The sequence below is a fragment of the Gavia stellata genome, chromosome 1, assembly GCF_030936135.1.
Source record: "Gavia stellata isolate bGavSte3 chromosome 1, bGavSte3.hap2, whole genome shotgun sequence".
NCBI classification, from domain to species: domain Eukaryota; kingdom Metazoa; phylum Chordata; class Aves; order Gaviiformes; family Gaviidae; genus Gavia; species Gavia stellata.
Window position 1 is genome coordinate 25,124,032 of NC_082594.1, and position 20,921 is coordinate 25,144,952.

The following is a 20,921-nucleotide window of genomic DNA, read 5'->3' on the forward strand; positions in this document are numbered from 1 at the left end:
TGTAAAAAGCATTTTAAAAAGAGTCCTTTCTGTGTGTTTCCATTCCATTCATAACTGACTGTTCCTTATAACCTGCTTGAATTAATTCTGTGTGAGACTTTTTCTGAAGAAGTCTTCTGGTGCTGAAAGTTGACAAAGGAAGCAGGAGAAACTTGGTTTATTGGTTTTTGCAAGAGACATGATCTGTGTCAGTAGCATGATGACAGAGAAATGCACAAATGATACAGTGTAAACATAATACTCTTAGGAAAGCTGCACTTGCCTACTGCTTTTTTCCTCTTCTGTTGAAACCTATTGTAGTATACAGTAAAATTCATTGTCCTTCTGAATAATCTTTTGACTTCTGCAGCATGTTAGCCAGTTGCAGCTCTGTTTGTCAAGTTGAGTGTTTTCCTTTGGAAAAGAAACTTTTGCTTACTTAGAAAAAGATTACTTTCTCAATCCTTTAAAGAAACATGAAGCATTTTAAAATTACTCCGTGACATTCTCTGTATTGTTTTGTAGACCTTTTCAACAGTGAAATAGCAGGTCTCTCATTGCTGCATATTTTGTAGTGATGAATAATACTAGTGATTTAAAAAGGTAATTATTTTAATTTTGAAAGTTTCATTGCAATTGAGTAAATACCTGTCACTTCTTTCTTTTCAGGATATATTTATGTTCATAACAAGACAACTTAAGGGTTTAGAAGATACAAAAAGCCCCCAGTTTAATCGATATTTTTATTTGCTTGAGGTAAGCGTCATAACTTATTTCATATAACTGTTAAATGTAATTTTTCAACTTAATGTTGTATTAACTACTCCTCTTATGTTTCCCTGTTCAACATAGAACATTGCTTGGGTCAAGTCTTATAACATATGCTTTGAATTAGAAGACAGCAATGAGATTTTTACACAATTGTACAGAACGCTGTTTTCAGTAATAAAGTAAGTATTGTCATCCCCAACTATAATATATTATTGCATGGTTGAGGTCAGATGTTTCTAACACAGGTGTTCAGTCTGTTGTATGACTTTTAGCGTTAACGAGCTTAGTTTTGTAATTCGGTTTAACTAAAAGGTAGCAGTATAAATATAACAAGGTGTCAGGTTTGCCTGTTTTAATTAAACAAGACACACTGCAAATAATATTTTTTTTTTTCCGAGAAACTTGCTTTGATTGTCTTTTACTGTGTTTATTTTATTATTTTCTTGAATTGAAAGCGAATGGTGCAATATGCAATTCTAAGGAATTTGGAGGATTATTGCTATAAAAATGTGAGTCAGAAAATAGTGGACACTGGAAGGTACTGCTAGAGATTGTCTAGTCTGTCCCCTGTGTTCAAACCAGGGTCAGCTAGAGCAGATTGCCTAGAACTGTAGCCAGCTGGGTTTTGAGGATCTGCAAGGATGGAGGCTCCGTGGCCTCTCTGGGCAGCCTTCTAGTGCTCAATCACCCTTAAATATAAAAAGTTTCTTTCTTATGTTTAAATGGTATGTCCTGTATTTTACCTTGTGCCCATCGCCTCTTGTCTTGTCACTGGACACCACTGAGAAGAGTCTCGCCCTGTCTTCTTTACTCCCAACATCAGGTGTTTAAACATAATAAGTTCCTCCCTAAGCCATCTCTTCTCGAGGCTCAGAAAAGAGGTCAGCTCTCTCAGCCTCTCCTTGTATGAGAGCTGCTCCAGGTCCTTAATCCTCTGTGGCCCTTTGCTGGACCGACTCCAGGATGTCCATGTGCCCAGAACTGGACACAGCACTCCAGATGAAGTCTCACCAGTGTTGAGCAGAGGGCAGGGATGTTCTAATACACTGTCTTTTCATGATAGGGATAGATACAGTCCTCTTACTCTTTTACTACAGTAGTAAATGAAGAGGGCATGAGATTCAAGAACATTTTGGAAAGTGGTATACGCAGCCGAGAAACTTCAGTGTTTTGACTTCTAAGAAAACTTGTGATATGTTTATTATATTCCTTGTTGTTTGGTATCACCATAGGGAGTTGTATTTTATATGAATAGTACACTAAGAATTCTTGTTTTTAATTTCAGCAATGGTCATAACCAAAAGGTACACATGCACATGGTTGATCTAATGAGCTCTATCATTTGTGAGGGAGATACTGTGTCGCAGGAACTTTTGGATACGGTGTTAGTTAATCTAGTGCCAGCACATAAGGTAAGATTTAATAGTGGCTTAATTTTTTTTGTAATTGTGATTTACTGGATGTATGTAATCAGATATTTAGATTTCATTGAGAGAATAACTGTAGCAAATGTGTTCCTATTACTTGGATTTCTTTTAGCAAACAAATCATTTTTAATAGCCAAAAAATTTAGTAGCATTTCATTGCTTTGATTCACTTGCCATAAACCAAAGTATCAGTGGTCATAGTAATCTAAAAGCTTTAATGTCATATGAATTTATACACAGGCTTTTTATATATGGTCAATACCAGTAGGACTTAATATGAAAGATATATGTATCCTTTGGAAAGTTTTTAATTATTGTAATGCTTTATCAACAGTTTAAACTGATGTGCTGCCCTAAGTGGGAAGGAAAAAGTTGTTATGACTGCTGATTTGTAGTTGACTCTGTTGTATTTCAGAAATGCTGACTTGGTGTTACTGAAAGCACATTGGTATTTTTTTGATGCAGCCATAGAACTAACCATGTTCAGAAACAGTGGTGCCCAAGTGATGGCTGTCTTTCCTTAATGAATAATGTTTTGTCCAAAAAAAAGGTGTCCTACAGATGAACTGAGGAAAAACTTCAAACTTCACGTGTGTTGTGACACTTAAATGTTTAGAAAGCAAGGAAGTCTGACTTCTTTGTTCAGAAAACTAGCTGGGTCTTACTGGAATCTCGGGCTACAGTATAGAAGATGACTTGTAAGTTGTGTGTGACAAAAAAAGATTCTGGAAAATTAATTAGGAAATGTGTACTTAGCTGGATTTTTGGTGGTTTGGGTTTTTTTTTTTGAAGTGTGTTCAGGAAAGGGCTCACTTACACTTTTTAGAAACTACAGTAAGGTTAAGTGTGTATTAACTGAGAGATTTTTGCGGCTTTACAATGGCTTTTTTTTTTTTTTTAAACTGTGGCATACCCGAAGAAACTGAGTAGACTCTTCATAAGGTGCTCTCTGAAGGCTATAGCAAGTAGCACAGCATAGTGTGCCTTACCACAAGCCATCAATTTCAGTAAATAAGAGGTACATACATGATTTTTCTATTGACAGTGAAAGACTAAATCCTTAGTGTAGATCAGTCACTTTTTTTCACTGGAAATGTTTTAGCTGTGTCCTTCAAGGAGTCTAATACTTTTGTGCCAGGACCAGACTGAAATTTCTGGGGCTAAACCTCATATTTATGAAGTAAAGCCTTGGAATACAAGAAACAAAAGCAAGACTATGCAAAATACTTTGTTTGTAAGCATCTGTTGTTTCATTGTGTCACCTGTGTTCAACCTCATTTGACTGTACTGTTTTTATGATTCATGTTTAATAAACTGATTTTGAATTGAAGAATTTGCATTCTGTTAAATTGGCTATAGCATTGAAACGATTCTGTTTTTATAGTGGATTTAAAGTTATTGACTGAACATTTTAATAGGATAAGTTATTTGGGGTTTTGCATTTTCTTCTGCTTCTGTTTTAATCAAACTGGCTCTTTGGATAGGATGCTAGTTTATAGCTTGCTTTCTGACTGCAATAGTTTCATAACTTTAGACCGTATTCTGGGCACGTTTACCTTTGTTTTAGTATGAAAAAGGTTGAAAAAAATAATGGAAAGAAGCTTCTAATATTTTTCTGTTTCATCTCAGTATCTTCATATAGTTTTTATTTGAAATTTTGGAGCTTAATAGTTATCTAACCACTTTCTGTGGCTACTAATGTCATGTTGGAAAAGTATAATGAATTCAGAGTGAGAATTTTTCCACTTGTGTCCATTGAGCACAAAGCTACAAGGGGGTTAAAGGTAAGGTCCACCATAAAGAACAACTGTCTTGGCTGACCTAGCTGTTAAGCTGTACAGTCTGTGGGAAAGGGAAATTGAAAAATCAGACTGGCTGCCAAAAATGGCAAGTGTTGCTGTAATGGTGAGTAGGGAATCCTTATCTAGCCAGATTCCCCAGGGATGAAAAGAATACTTTTGATGGAGTAGAAGGAGCGTAGATTTGTTACTAACTCAGGTTTGAAAATGATCGAATTGAGAGATTGTTGTAGGTATGACAACTGTGTTTGTAGCAAGTGCAACAGGCAAGCAGTGTATTTTTTAATACAGCCAGAAGGAAGGCTGTGCACATGAGGGAATGTGGAGTGCTCTTGTGAATTGAATGGCTGTATTCTAGAAAATAGTATGACTTTCAGTGTATAAACAGTTGCATTGGTTAACACTAGGTTGAAGACTTGAGGAGCTTAATCTGTATATGTTATCAAAGGAGCAGTCTGTAAGTGTGTATTGAGAACAGAAGCTTCAAACAGCTCCTTTAGGTTTGGATCCCAGATGTTAAGGTCCAATGGCTGAAATTCAACATTAGACAGATTGGTGTGAAATTTATATGAATATTTTTAAGAGTTGTAGTAACTAGTTGAACAATATACCAAAGCTTAATTTGATGCTCTTACCTCTTAAAACCGAGGTCAATATTTTTCCTAAGAGAAATGCCAGATATGGTCCATAGTCCTGAGTAATAGGTCTAATAAGCAACAGCACTTGCAGGACAGCTGCGAAAACTCAGGCATAAGGAGCATATACCGGGGGCATGACATACTATCAAATGTCTGTCTACCATAATTAGTAGTCACTGAAGTAGTCTAAGGTGCTCTAGCTCACTTGAGTTTGTCATCCATCTCCCTTGGCCGGAGTAAAAGCCATATTGATGTAAACCTGAATGAAAGTGGCTGATGCTAGGATCACAAACCAGATACATTAGAGTATGCACAGGCTTGCTTGAGTAGTACAGCAGGTATCAGATATTCAGTAAAACAGTAAACTTATCTCACCATGTGCTCAACTCTTAACTTCTTTGATGTTTAATTATTTTTTCCTTTTGTGGTTTCCCTTTTCTATGAACTGTACTGAAATTCTTTTGATAGGATTATATTAAGAGGGAATGAAATAAATCAATAAAAAAATAGTGAACCAAACCCAGAAAAGACCAGAAGCAAGGGAGAGGTAGTCAATATGAAAAGGCAAGAAAAATTAATAGTTTTCCTTTCCCTTTTAATTGTCTTTTTAAATTATAAAGCCTTTATGGCAGCAGCTGTAAACAATTTTGTGTTTGTGCAGTGTATTAGAAGGCATTTGTACTTTATTTCCTTGAGTGTTTGCCAGTGTTCCATTTTCAGCCTCAGGAGTACTACAGGGAATCCCACATTGCACATCCCACATGCTTTACATGCTTATCTTCTTGAAGAAGTGATATTGACAATTAAATTCCTAACTGTCTCTACTAGGAACTGGCTTAATAATTAGTGTTATCTGTCTGGGCAATAATTCAGCTGAGCTTTTCTTTCTCAGCCATCCTTAAAAACCTGTTCTGCTCCCCCAGCAGAACTAGAGAATCTGTTAAAACTGCTTTGTCAAGTGCTCTTGGATACAAATTCTGCTGCTGTGCCATTGATGATAAGAATAAAATTGAAGACCCTTTTCAAATGCCAAGAAAACAATATGTTAAAATGTATGTGTTTTTAAGAATATGTTCTCTATATACAGACTTAACATTTGATTTTACTCCTAAAGTTACAAAATTAAGGACTAGATTGATGCTAGCTAGTTATCCTTTTTGAAAAAAAAGTGAGGGACATGCATTTGTTTTCTGTTCTTGGTTTGTTTTGTTTTTTTTTTTTCCTTTTAAAGGATGAGTACAAATTATTTCACTCTTAATTTCTTTGAGCTGTGTTAAATTGGACATTGAGAGGCAACTGGAAAAAGTAACTGAAAAAATCAGTGGGTATGCATTTCCATCACTGCCAACCCCATTGTGCCAGTACAACTGATTTTTGGCTCTGTGGCAAACTGCCCTGGAGGGCATTGTCTATATAGACACAAAAATCTCTGAGAGGTTGCCAGCACTACTTGTGTCTGCAGTAGAAGTTTGTCAAAGATTCTAGAGAACAACAGGTATGAAAAATGTTGAGTTGGCAAAACTCTTAATGTCTTCCAGAAGTGTAAAAAGCTTGAAATGCTAGTAATATATACACAAAAATCATGGTAGGAATTGAGACAACGGAGAGAACTTATGGTTGACGAAGATGGTCCGTCTTCAAATATTATTGCTGAAGGCCTTCTAAGCATGACAAAAAAAAGTTCTCCTCTGTTTATTAACATTCTTTTCTGAAACATAACTGGAGGTTTTTTGGGGAAAAAGGTCTGTCTGCAGCAACCTATAAGTCTGTTTTAGATGCTAAACGTAACTTCTCAGTTATCTTGCAGAAGATCTGTGTTCTGCCTTTTCATGGGTGGTCCTTTGTTTTGTCCTTATCAACCAATACTTATTTCTGCTTTTTTCCTTCAAAATATAGTAATTACTAATGATTACTTTAAACAGTGTTGCCAGCTGATGGCTCAATTTCTACCCAATTCAGGACTCTTGAAAGCTTATCTCCACTGGGTGCTTACATGCTGCTAGGGGCATCCTGATTAAGATGGTTGTCCCCATCAGTGAAGGCTTTCTTAAATCATTAAAAGATCTTGAAATACACATCCATTTTTTTCCTAAATGTATAGAAGGATTGAAGAGAGGATAATGATAGAGGTTGTCTAAACACAGAGAAGACATTTGTTAAATTAGGTCTTACCCTTACAAAATTTCTCCTTTAGGCAAAGTTTGAACTGCTTTTGTGGCTATTATATTAGTCAGAAAGATAGGTTTGTCGTTTTGTAAAAGATCTTTGAACCTATTTGGTAATGGCCTGGGTTACTCCTGTTTTTATTTCAACTAAGGCAGTGCTGCTTTTTCTTGTTTCTACTCTTATTCTGAAGCTGGAAAAGGGAGAAGAAAACTTTCTCATGTGCTTTTAAGACTTCTTTGGCATTGTTATTTTCAGAAGGTTCATCCTCTGGACGTTTGAGGGCTGTGGCTATTGGCACAATTAAATAAAGTGTGTGAGGCATGAAAAAAATAGCTAACTTTCCTTAGCTAGTTGCGATCTAGACTTTTTTTCCTCTTTGCAGCTTTTTTAAATAGAATTAACTGTAATGTGAATAAGTTACTCAGGGTTGCAAATAGCTACTTAGAGCATGTATCTCTGCAAACATTAAGGTGTTGGGAGATCTTGTGCATGGCCTTCAGTGGCTTAATTATGAAAGATCTCTGTTCTTTCAGACTTCCTTTCCTAAGGCTATGTGCAAGAATTTATGTTTAATTTTTTAAACTTTAGCTATTACTAGTTGTGTAGATGAATTACAGCAGCTTTTTTAAAATTAACTGCTATGTGAAAGATACAAGCTGAAACTGTAATTAATGTGAACCAAAACAGATCTGCCTGTTGGAACTCTGCTATGCTAGGTCTGCTGTTCGGACTTGTTCTATATGTAAATCAGATCTTGCTCATGATCTAGAGTTCCCTCTTACCCAGGTGAAAGCTGTTTGCTTTGTTTTGGTGGAGGTGAACTGTGGAAGTCAAGAAGGATCAGAGCAAGAATTGCAAGTGGCATAGCTTCCTTGTTATGGTTACTTGTGCCTTTTACTTGCAGAGCAGCAGTCACAACTCTAGCTAAATTACAGAAAACAAATATTATGCCTTTTTTTTTTTTTTTTGGTCTTAACCATAAAGAGCAATCTAGCATGCAGAACCTTCTCTTTTCTGGGACATGGAACAGCTGTACAGTTTTGTAAAAAGACTACCAGTGTTGACCCTTGTATCTTCATTAGATAAGGAAAGAGGAGATTACAAGGATGTTAGCATCTTGCATAAGCATTCAAGTATCTTTCTAGAATTAGGATTTTTACTCACCTTCTGTAGTGGCTCTGAGTAAAAAAGATACTTCAGGCATGAATCTTCAGTCTTTTGACTTCAGTCACCTAACATAATTCTATCAGTAGGCAAGTCAAAGACTTCTTTTGTTTTATATTAACAGAAAATATTAATCTGTTCCCACTGCTGTCTAGAAGCCTATAGTTCTACACAGTTTTTGAAATTACAGACAATACTCTCCATCTCTTTGCAAATCTCTTTTTCATTCAGATAGCTACAAAGAACCAAGCATATGCAGGCAAAGAAATACCCTGGGTGTTGACAATGCATCTTTTGTTTGCTTTTAATTATGCTAAAAGGAAACTTTTTTGTCCTTTTATGGATGAGATGTATTTAAAAAAAAACAACCACAAACTGCTCCTTTATACTGTTTTCTTGTAAATGGAATATGCTCGGTTTTTTAAATTGTGAAGACTAACAAAAATTGGGGGAACTATATTTCTAGAGACTTTATCTATTAAAAGACTATGCATTTTTTGGCATTGAAGACTTTTCCTTCATTCTTCTATGTGTTAATCAAGTCTGCAGTGGGTGTCAGAAGGGCTGAGTTGTATTTTTCTTCTGAAAACTTGAAAAATAATTGTGATATAGAAATTGGAGAAAGAACGTAGCAACTGGAGGGTGGAGAATGCATGCTGGGAAAGGAAGGAAACAATGATAGAGCAATAACCCAATTAGACAAATGGAGGGATAGAAATGTCGTGGGGTGGTGGGTTTTTTATTATTTTTTTGTATTAGAGTTTCATTAGTTCGTATTCTTCACCCTTTTTTGCTCACAGACTAAAATTCTAGGTATTTTTTTTTCCTTTGCTATCTCAGTCAGACAAACTGACTATCTTTGGGAGATGTTGTGGAGAGACTGTGATGGTGGTTCACAGATGGCTGCTTGATGCAAGGACAGAATTGTACTTTCTACCACAATCCTATTCAGAGTGTTGCTTCTGTGGTGACTGTAATGTCTCAATGTTGCTTTGTATCGCTTTCCTGGTTTTTGGGGAGGCTGGTAAGGAGCAGCAGTAAAATGCAGGAACTGACTTCACTGAGTGTCAGACTTACATGGGCAACTGAAAAAGAAGCCCCGATTTGCCAGGAAAGAGTTTTCTCAGCAATATCAGTGGAGACTACAAAGCTCTGTTTGGACTAGGTTTGTTTTTACTATATTATCTTTACTACTGAAACTATAAAAAGAACAGGCTATTTCTTTAATGCATTTACCAGTACATGGTAGCTTTAAAATCTCATATTTATTTTTAAGATTAATGCATTAAATTTCTTCGGGTTTTTTTCCCCCCAGAATTTAAACAAGCAAGCCTATGATTTGGCAAAGGCTTTACTGAAGAGGACAGCACAAGCAATTGAACCGTACATTACTAATGTAAGTGAAGACTGCAAACAAATATGGAAATCAGTACATTTTTTAACTGAGCTGTATTATAAAAAGAATGAATTGCATATAGTCAAATAGGTCTGTAAAATAACTTTTTACAAACTTTCAATCATTGTTTGAGAGAATTGTTACATTAATGAAGCACTACATAACCTGTCCCTCTGAGTCTTATTCTTTACCATATAGAAACTACTAAGCCCATAAAAACTTTGATTTCTGAAATGCAATGGATAGTTTACTTTTTGCTATCTTGGGAGACCTTGCAGTTCAATCTCTAATGTGATTGGAAGACCAAATGTACTTATATGTATTGTTCTGATAAAAATACATAAATACATTGTTCCTGTGGCAAAATTATTTTTCTAGTGAGGAGATGAGACTATTTAGAAGCTAGGAGAAGTGAAGATAGAGCAGAATGTTAATGCCATTGTCACAGGAAAAGAAGAGGAAACGTCATCTAAGAATAGCTAGTAAGGAAGAAAAGCAGCGAGTGGATTGAGGGTTGTAGCCAAGTTGAGTGTAGACATCATAGACATTGCAAGAGAAGAGAGATGAGAGGAAGTAAAGATCTGACAGGACTATGCTTTAAATTAAGTTGCACAATAGGAAAAAAAACAAACCACTTTTTTTTTAAAGTAGTTAAGGATTTAGGAGGTCTAATGGCAGCTATCCAAAACCTCAAGAGCTTGAAGACAATAGAAAATTTTCAATGTTTTTTATTGCTTTCAGACTTGTAACACTTGTGGAACTTAAAGTGGGTACCTTCTAAGATTTAAAAAAAAATCTTCAGTGAAAACTCTTACTCCAAACCTGTTAGTTAAACCTGCTGTTTGGGAAGGTATTGCTACATGGGAATGTGGTTTTGATGTTGTTCATTTGTAAAGTTAAATTACAAACTGGGTGACATTTTGTGGGTTTTAAGGAAGTCTGTACAATAAGAATCTTCCTCTTATGGAAAATATGTACATGCAGTCTTCTGTTCTTGGTTTCCCACAAGTGGGAAATATTATGCTGTCTTGTTTCTTTGTTTTGAAAGTTACTTTCTTTCTTAAAACATATTAAAGACACAGTAGGAATTAGTTGCCTAACCAGGAATATATATACATTCCAGGCAACTGTGTATCCAGAAAAGGAACACTGTACTGCAAGACAGTATGGAGTCTTTAACTTCTAATGAAATGCACTGATCTGTTCTTTTCCAGTCATTGTTACTAGAAACTGTTGACTTTTTCTATTGCATGACTTGTTGGGGTTCACTTTATAACCTTAAAAAGTTGTAGTTTTCATGTTCTTAGTTTTTTCACTGATATGATTAACCTTGTCAGGTACAGAGGGTTGTGATATTCATCTGTCCCAAGTTTGCGAATAAGAAACTGAAGTGCCAGTGAAGTGTATTCTGTTGCCTTAGTGGCAGGTGGAAGTAGTATGATTTGTTTAGCCACACTTGTGTATTGTTTTAACCCAAAGAGAAAGAAAATTTTCCAAATTATGTCGTCCCCCCCTTACGAGCAGGGATTAGTATACTCCTATTTAGTTATTTCTTACCAATCTATTATGAGAGCATATAGTTGCAAGTAGTGTGGAATTAATATTAGAAAATATTTTCTTTAATGAGAAGTATGAAGTTTCCCTTAAAGCTCTCAAGTTCGCCAAGAAAGAATAATTGCTTTACAGCTGCATTATGCTGCTTGTAAATATAAATTCTGGAACAGTCAGTTATTAATTATATGCTTTTACTTAAAACTCCTTAACTTGTCAATTGCATAGTGTAGTAATTAGCCAGTTGTTTCAGCCTTGTTTTGACTAAATGTTAGAATGCTGTTGAAATGATTGTTCTCAGTAGTGAAATAACTCTAAATATAGTCACATTATAAAAAGATCTGATGCACTGGAACTCCTCTAAAGTTGTGTTTCTGAAATTACTTGTAGGCTTGCTGTAGTAAACTAAACATCACTTTTTATGTGTTTTTATGTGTAATATTGAATACAGAACAATGATATTTTAAGATTTCCACTACAGAATCCTGATTGATGTGTCCCCCCCCCTTTTTTTTTTTTGATTGTGATAAAATAAATGTAAGATTAAAAGATAGATTTAGTGGTAGACAAGCATAATATTGAGAAGAGTGTATATATACTCTTGTTATTGATGTATACTCTGTTTTATTTTCCAGTTCTTCAATCAGGTCCTCATGCTTGGTAAAACGTCAATTAGTGACCTGTCAGAGCATGTGTTTGACTTGATTCTGGAGTTATACAATATTGACAGTCACCTCTTGCTTTCTGTTCTACCACAGCTTGAATTCAAACTTAAGGTAAACACTTCTTACATTTTCTGTATATTTGAAACGTGTACTTTGACTATTAATATGGTGGTTTTATTTTTTTACTGACAAGTTCATCAAATTATTTGGCATATAAAGCTAATATTTATATGTAAAACATATCATCTCTGCATTGTTTAAAGGAAAAATCATAAAAGCCCTCAAAAAGAGTAATTTAACTTCAAATGTATTAACCTACAGTGCATGTGTGTGTGTTTGAGTTTTGGTTGTTTGGGGTTTTTTTGGCTTGTATCTTTCAAGGAATAACTTGAGTTTTGATGACTTGAGAATCTGACCTGGTTTGTTCCTTGGTTTTCTGTAGTATTTATTGTGAAGGGCTTTAATATGTTGAAAGTACCTTGTGCTGCTAGCTGTGCAGAGAAACTACATCTGTTCAGAATAGTGAATTTTGGTACGGAGAAGTTGGACTGCATGTTAATGGAAACAGATGTACTGACAACTTTGTCCAAATATAAGGTCTGTGACAGGTGGAAACAGAACACTGAACTCTAAATATGTCTTGTAGTCATTGCTACAATGACTTTTATGATTTTTCAGGCTTATTTCTTATATCTGAAGGATAGCTGGTGCTAGCTACCTGTTTTAATTTTTTTTTTTTTTTTTAACTTTCTACCATTTCAGAGTGTCTCCATCACTTGGAGAAATTCAGTATAACAGCTGGTACTCCCTTTATTCTGCACTACTTTTATTCTATTTGTCATTCCACAAGGTTTCTGTGGAAGTGAGGAATTAGATTAGTTTTGTATTACTAAATTTGAAATCGATTTATTACTAAACTTTAAGGCTAATGTGCAGCGGGCAACTTTTAAATTTGCATGTATTTTTATTATTAAGGACAGATTTTAGGTTTGTAGAACCTTTGGCCTGTTCTCATTGCAGTATATATTATCATAGTGATTTGTTCATGCCTATTATTTTTTTTTTCAGTTATGTTGCTAGGGCAGGCACACTGCATTTGTTGGATGAGTCGTTTTTAATGGTTATAGCTTTCCATTCACATTTCCGAAAGAAGTAGGGTTCAATTTACTGCTTGCTGTGTCTTAAAGTAGACCTTTTTCAGCCTTTAATTCCTGTTCTTACAGATGGCGAACAATTATCCATCTCAGTCCAATAAAAACAGTACTTCTGCAGCTGAAACCGTTACTCAGAGATTTAATCTTAACTGCTGCCACATCCTCTTCTTTCATAGCCATAATTTTAGTAACTTTTCCATCTTCAGGTCCATTTAAAACTGCAGATTCTTGAATTGTCTTCCTGCTCCTTCATTGACTCTCATATTTCACAATTTCAATACGAACTTCTTTTTCGTATCCTGTTTTACAATTGGAATCTGCAAGTTTAGCAGCCCAACAACGTCAACCTTTTTTCCCTGCCCATCTCCCTGCACCCCACCCCAACCAACTTCTGGTCTCTTCCTTCAACTGGGTGATTTCAGCCCTAAGCATTTCCATGTTTTCTTTGTACCTCTTAATTTACATAACATTTTTTTCCATGTTTGCATTTCTGTTCTTTGTTTAGTATACTCTTTTTAGATGATGATGTATTTTGTTGCTTTTTATCTCCTTGATCCTTAGTGTAGTTTTCTCCTTGGGGCCTAAAACTTTGAGGATAAGGTGTTTCACATTTGACGCTTGTTAAGATCCAGTTTAACAATGTTTCCGATAGACATGTACATTTTGATAGTTACATTCTTACTGCTCTTATTCCTCCATATTTTGCTGAACTCCATACTGTTTGTGGCTATTCAGAGAGCACGGTACGGCTTCTGTTTGAATCATCCTGTTGCTTCAGGTGTGTGTTTTTGATGCCTTAATAAGGACAAATAATGTATGCTTATTTTGCCCAATTAGCTGTCAAATTTAGTTTGACCCATCTTTTACAGAAAAATCCCCGATATTTGGAATAGGATAATCCTGGTTTAAATACTGAGACACTGGAACAGGATGGCCAGGGAAGCTGTGGATGCCCCATCATTGGAAGTGTTCAAGGACAGGTTGGACAGGGCTTTGAGCAAGCTCATCTAGTTGAAAGTGTCCCTGCCCCTGGCAGAGGGGTTGGACTAGACTATCTTTAAAGTTCCCTTCCAACCCAAACCATTTTATGGTTCTAAATGAGTTGAGAGGTCTCTAAGATCTGTCTGTGGTTGAAAGGGTATTTTGAAGATGAATGTTCTGAAATATTCATGAAATATGGCCAGCCTGTGGTTTTTCTGAAATCAACACAAGTTTGTTCTTTATGCAGACCTGCCAGCGATGATTAAATACCTTCCACTCCAACCATAGCTGTGGCTTTATTCTAAACAGCAGCAGCTAGTGTCAAGCATTTTTAATTCAGGTCCAGGTAAATAGCATGTTAGTGTATTGAGAAGACAGTGTGATTTCAATGAAACTCAGAGCACTTATGGTAGAAGGCAGCTGATGTTTTGCTGCTTTGAATGAAAAGAAACTGGACAGCAGTATTGCTGTTAGCTTGACGAAGCCTTGGATCAGGTGGGTAGTAAAGGAGAAAAATGTTTGGCAGTCCATATTGAAATATGGGAGAGGGGAGATGTCTTTTTGAATAAAGGTCAATTAAAGTCAATAACCACGAACTTTGGCAAGTTCTGCATATCATTCAGAGCTTGACTAGACAGCTTTGGCTTTTCTGGATTTAGTACATAGTACCAAAGAGTTTAAGAGCCTTGCCTTCTGAGCTCGCTTGCCATGGACTCTCTACTAAGTATTTAAGTAGAAGTTTGTGGAGTATATTTAGGTCAAATGCATAGTTTCACAAGGACGTCCAGTTTTTGTTCCATGAAGTTGTCTGATATGGCTCTTGACTTCTGTTGTCACATCTCTGTATTCAAATACTAGGGGCAAATACCCAATGCTTGTGGGCTAGTGGGACAGTCACTGTACTCTAAGATCTCATATAGCTGCTTTGCTGCTAAAGAGGTTTGTATTAGTCTTAAAGCAGATAATGTTGAAGGAAACCTGTGGCTGTCTCAACTGTTGAGTTGTCAATTTTTAGTGAAGGTGTGTCAGAACGATCTCATCTTGCATGCATTGAACGTATGGAAGTGGACATATGATTTGTGCTTTTCAAAGATAAATTGGGTAATTGTTCTCTGTGTTTTTGAAAATGTGCATTTTCTTTATAATTGGCTTCAAAAGCAGTGAGTAAAAAAAAATTTTGGCGAGGTGGAATAAGTTCATGGTATACTTCCTCTGAGCAAGGCACCAAGTGTTCTGGCTCATTTTAAAGCTGATGCTTTAGAAAAAATATTTTCAGGTGCAAACTTGGCAAATTCTGCATGAATTTGAACAGAATCCAATATTTTTGATCAATGAAATTTCATTTAAAAGAAATAGATCAATTTCTTAAAGCATTTTCTTATGTTTTGCTGTAGTTTGAGCTACTTTCATCCAAGAGCTGTTCTTTTTAAGTTCTTTTGACGTTGTCTAAAAAGTCTTTTTGCCAGTAGAGAATGATAAATGGTTACTTTTATATAGATGTTAAACAATTTTTAAATTTCTTTAACTGACCTTATCACGTAAAGCCTGAAGAACATTGAAGGTCAGCTCAGTAGGGCACAGGACTTTAAAATAAATTGGGAAATAAGAATTAGGCCTGCATATTGTCAAGCAAGCGGGGCAGAAGACCAACTTGGCTGAACAGGGAACTCCTTGTGGAACTCAAGAGGAAAAGAAATTGTATGATCCCTGGAAACGAGGTCAGGCTTCACAGGAAGATTTACGGAGCTGTGGTTCGTATATGCAGGGATAAGACATGAAAGGCCAACGCTCAGTTAGAGTTGAAACTAGCCAGTGTTGTGTCAGATAACCAGAAGGGCTTTTTTAAATATGTTAACAGCAAGAGGAGGTCTAAAGAAAACTTCGGATGGATACTTGTTGAAGATGGTCATCTGACTAATGGGGATGAAGAAAAAGCAGAAGCATTCAATGCTTTTTTTTTTTTTTTTTTTTTTTTTTTTTTCCTCAGTCTTTAGTAATACTGATTGACCTTGGGCTGCCCAGTCCCCTGAGTCACAGGACCATGAGTGTGGGAACAGTGACTTACCATTTGTGGACACTGAAGTTGTCAGGGACCAGCTGTATCAGCTGAATGTTCACAAGTTCAAGGGGCCTGATAGGATTCATCCCAGACTACTGAAGGAGCTAGCAGGACCCCTCAATCATCTACCAAAAGGCTTGGGAGTCTGGGGAGGTTCCTGCTAACTGGAAGCTAGCCAGCGTTATTCCAATTTACAGAAAGGGTATGAGGGAGGACCTAGGGAACTACAGACCTGTTAGTCTAACCTCAGTACCTGGAAAAATTATGGGGAAGATTTTACTGGATACTGTTGACAGGCATTTAAAAATAACGTAATCACTAGGTACAGTCAACATGGGTTCACAAAGAGAAAGCCCTGTTTAACTAATTTGATATCCTTCCATGGTAAGGTCACCCACCTAGTGGATGAAAGGAAGGCAGTGGATGTAGTTTTTCTGGATTTTTAGTAAGGCTTTTGATACTGTCCCTCATAGCATCCTTCTGGACAAGTTGCTCAACTGTGGGATGAAGGGGTTCACAGTGTGCTGGGTGAAGGAAGAGCTGGCTGAAGGGCAGAGCTCAAAAAGTGTTGTAGTGAATGGGGCTACATCTGGCTGGAGAGTGGTGACCAGCAGTGTTCCTCAGGGATCAATTCTAGGGCCGTTCTGTTCAATATATTCATCAACAATCTGGATGCAGGAGTTGAATGCACCATTAGCAAGTTTGCTGATGATACTAAACTGGGAGGTGCTAGGTGCTGTTGACTCTCTTGAGGGGCAAGATGCCTTCTGCAGGGATCTAGATAGATTGGAGCATTGGGCAGTTATTAATGGGATGAAATTTAGTAAGTCCAAATGCCGGATCCTGCACCTAGGATGGAGTAATGGTGGGCACAAGTATAAATTGGGAGAGGAGTGGCTGGAGAGCAGGCCTGCAGGAAGGGATCTGGGGGTGCTAGTCAACAGCAGGCTCAGTGTGAGTCAGCAGTGTGCCCTGGCAGCCAAGAGGGCAAACTGAATCCTGGGGTGCATCAGACACAGCATAACCAGCCAGTCAAAAGACATGATTATCCCGCTGTATTGATCGTTGGTGCGGCCTTACCTTAAATAGTGTGTGCAGTTCTGGGCCCCACAATTTAAGAAGGATGTGAAAGTCCTTCAATGTGTCCAGAGGAGGGCAACCAAGCTGGTGAAAGGGCTGGAAGGCATGTCCTGTGAGGAGTGGGTAAGGACCCTGGGTTTGTCTAGTTTGGAGAAAAGGAGGCTGAGGGGCAACCTCTTTGCTCTCTACAGCTTCCTGAGGAGGGGAAGTGGAGGGGGTGGTGCTGATCTCTTCTCCCTGGTATCCAGTGATAGGACACATGAGAATGGTTCAAAGCTGCGCAAGGGGAGGTTTAAACTGGATGTTAGGAAGCATTTCTTTACCAAGAGGGTGATCAAACATTGGAACAGGCTTCCTAGAGAGGTGGTCAATGCCCCAAGCCTGTCAGTGTTTCAGAGGCATTTGGACAATGCCCTTAACAACATGCTTTAACTTTTTGTTCAGCCCTGAATTGGTTAGGCAGTTGGACTAGATGATTGTTGCAGGTCTCTTCCAACTGAAATATTCTATTCTATGTAAGAAAAGAATGATGTGATATGGGATTTCCAAAGGCAAATTGTATAAACTAGATTACTGACAACCTGAAAAAAAATTTCTTCACTTTTTTGGCATGTCATTTGGCAACAAAGTGGGAAATTATTAGCTGAACAAGAGAAGACAGGAATTCCTGGAAGAATGATAATATGGTTAAAGACTTTGAAGGATCATCCTTGAGAAACTCCATCTGTATGTTCTAATGGTATATGTATTTTGCTTCCTGTCACTGAGCACTTAGAGAATTATAGTTTAGTTCGTCGATCCTTCCGTCTGTCCTTCTGTCTGTCCTTTTTACTTGAAATGCATGAAGGAGACAGATGTTCTGGTCCTGGAGCCATGTGATTACGGACAAATATTGTTTGGTGAATGGGATGAGTCCATTTACCCTGAGGGGAGCCTTTCCAGCTATGCTTCCTCCACCCAAAGCGAAATGGTCGCTTAGATCAATTAGTTTGTAATAACATTGCTGAGACTGAGATGTACACTGCCATCATGATGTCCTCTGGAGCAACTTGAAATAGAATCATAGAATCATTTAGGTTGGAAAAGACCTTTAAGATCATCACGTCCGACTGTTAACCTAACACTGCTAAGTGTGCCACTAAACCATGTCCCTAAGCGCCTCATCCACATGTCTTTTAAATACCTCCAGGGATGGCGACTCAACCACCTGCCTGGGCAGCCTGTTCCAGTGTCTGACAATCCTTTCAATGAAGAAGTTTTTCCTAATATTCAATCTAAATCTCCCTTGGTGCAACTTGAGGCCATTTCCTCTTGTTCTGTCACTTATCACTTGGGAGAAGAGGCCAGCACCCACCTCTCTATAACCTCCTTTCAGGTAGTTGTAGAGAGTGATAAGGTCTCCCCTCAGCCTCCTTTTCTGCAGGCTAAGCAATCCCAGTCCCCTCAGCTGGTCCTCATAAGACTTGTGCCCCAGACCCTTCACTGAAATACTGAGCTGAATACAAAAAGATATTGATGCTGATGGAGAAATGTTTCTGTGCTGCCTGCCTCTGTGCACACATTCCTCCTACAATTCCTCCATTTTTTTGTGTTTGGCACTGCTGGGAGTTTTTTCACTATACTTTATCCCAAGGACAGTAGGTGCGAGAGACCTAAGTGGCACACCAGCCACCTTGCTCTTATCTTAATATCATTCGTTTTTGGAGCTTAGTGGGCTGATGCTACCACCACAAAGCGTTATCAGCCATTAACATCTTGGGATGGAGTGGATAGAGTTGTTCTGTAAGTCTTCTGGTGACAGATCATTTTTAGTTAACCTGTTGCCTTTTGGACAAGGGAGGGAAGTGGGCTGAAGTGTCTAGACACGTAGATGGCTTTTCAGGAATTTTAAGGGAATGCTGCAGAACTGGTGCACGTTTCTCTGGGAGAATGCAGAAGTGTGGTGCTGTTTGTGGACATGCTGTGCTATCAAGTCTTCTGGACTCTCTCTTTCTTGAGTCTGGCTCATCTAAGTTGATGGTCTTTGGTAGTCTTGTGTGACAGAGACATAACCACCATTATCAGGTGCCAATGGAGATTAGCTGTATGCCATTTTGGTACTGTCCTCTTGATCATTTCTGCGTAAGAGAGAGCTTAAAAGTACGTCTCTGGTATGGAGTAAATGGCACATTTTGATTCCACTTAGTACTTGGAAAACAAGGTCTGGTAATTCACTGGGTCAAGCTGCTGAACAAATTATTTCTAATGCAAAGATTTGTAGATAGACTACAGTGCATGGTGTTATGGTGGCCATATTGGAAAAACTATCATTCTGTCTTAAATACGTGCTTCAGTAATACTGGTGGACATATCTCTTCTTGCTTAAGAAGGGCTTTTTGCTGTCTTTTTTTAGGATTGTGTGGCTGTGGTGATGGACAGCTCAGCAATAATTTAAAATTCACACAGTATTGCAGGACTGGATCTCAGTCCTGTTTTGTTGGAAGCTGTTGAAGTTTCAACAGTATCCCATTGTGGGCAGTTCATATGCCCAATGTCTCCAACTACCGACCTCCAACTACCGACCACTCCAACTAATCATCTACAAAGAACTGTAACTTTGCTTAGTGGGAGGTCATGTCCAGGCTTCTCTCATGAATGTGCTTGACTTATGGTGAATCTGTGTTCTGCCTGTGCTTATGAGAACTACAGAGTTCTCTCTGAGGACAGACTGAAATCTGTTAAGTCTGTTGAATGTACTTCTGTTTCACGATTGCAGGGACTGCCATGCTCCCTTCCATAAATTCTAGTTAGAGTGAAAGAGGAGGGAAGTACTTTTGATCTTGATTGTTCCAATTTTAAGGACCTTCTCCTATTCTTGGAGGATGCTGAAAGCTCTTGGTATTCTTGACTTGTTCTTTCAGGGATTGGTCACATGTTTTGTCCTGACCTTAGGGCACTCAGTATCTCAATATGGGTGCTGGGCATTTCTCTTGATAGTGATCCTGTTTGTCTAAACTGATTCTTCCTGGTATCAGTGACGTTTTCACTAGTTGTATATTCTGTACGTTAACCAGAATTTCCGTGTAGTATCTTATTTGCTTGCTTCTAAACATTTTGTGGTATGTTTTGAAAATGAAATGGTGGTGGTTTTCTCCCAACAACCACCTGAGCTTCACTGAGCAATCTCCACTGCTTTCCAATTGATTGGGCTGCCCTGTTCTCAGCCTGTGTGGCTGATAAGGAGTTTGAGGAAGTAAACAAGTGTCTGTGACTCATTACCTGACAGGGTCCAAATCTCTTGCCCTCCATCCCCCTGAACTGCTTTTGCACTCTTCGTGGCAGGAAGCCTCTTGGTTTATCTTTATGGGATCAGGGTCTCATGGAAGTTCTAGACTGTCTCTTTGAGTGTGGGGAAAAATCCAAGGGCTTTCCTGTCAGTGACTAAATAAATTTTTGACCATGTATGGAGGGGTTATGAAACTGTTAGTATGGAACTTGTGAGAGAGCTTAGGCGCCTCAGTGACACTGTTGTGCATATTTACTATTTTGGATCTAAAGAATGTGGCCACCTAGTGTTCAAGCACCTTGCCATTTTGGTACAACCAATGACCATACAGTTTGGTCACGATGCCAGGTAACTTTAACTGCTGTGAGAATTGTACATGTTGACTTGGACGAAGAATGAAAGGTTGCTGGCAGTAACTGGCATTCTCCAAAATCTGCAGCTTGTGTGCTTTACTTCGTCAGTTGGTTTTTTGTCCTGTCTATCGCAAGAATCTTTTTAGTATGTTTGAAGAGAATTGAAATGCAGTCAGGTGTGTGCTTTGTCATGTCACATACCAGACAGAAGTGGACAAACTAGTTATCCTTTTGGGTCTGGCTGGGATAGGGTTAACTTTCTTTGTAGCAGCCTGTATGGTACTGTACTTCATATTTGTAGCTAAAACAGTGTTGATGGCACACTAATGTTTTGGCTATTGCTGAACAGTGCTTGGACACAGGTAAAGGCTTACCCCCCCCCAACCCTGAGTAGGCTGCGGCAGGGTAGGAGGTTGAGAGGGGACATACGGTCAGCAATAACAGCTCAGGGAAAGGAGGAGGAAGCGGGGACT

The 20,921-nt window shown here is 38.0% G+C and overlaps 1 protein-coding gene across 2 annotated transcripts in view; it reads left to right on the forward strand.

Moving 5' to 3' along the window:
* The window catches only part of PDS5B (PDS5 cohesin associated factor B), a 97,212-nt gene that overhangs the window by 9,396 nt on the left and 66,895 nt on the right, over positions 1-20,921 (forward strand). For both annotated transcript variants that reach the window (XM_059822300.1, XM_059822309.1), the window contains exons 3-7: positions 649-735; positions 832-929; positions 2,036-2,162; positions 9,260-9,340; positions 11,527-11,667. In XM_059822300.1, the coding sequence (XP_059678283.1) occupies positions 649-735; positions 832-929; positions 2,036-2,162; positions 9,260-9,340; positions 11,527-11,667 (534 nt within the window). The remainder of the gene's footprint in view (positions 1-648; positions 736-831; positions 930-2,035; positions 2,163-9,259; positions 9,341-11,526; positions 11,668-20,921) is intronic.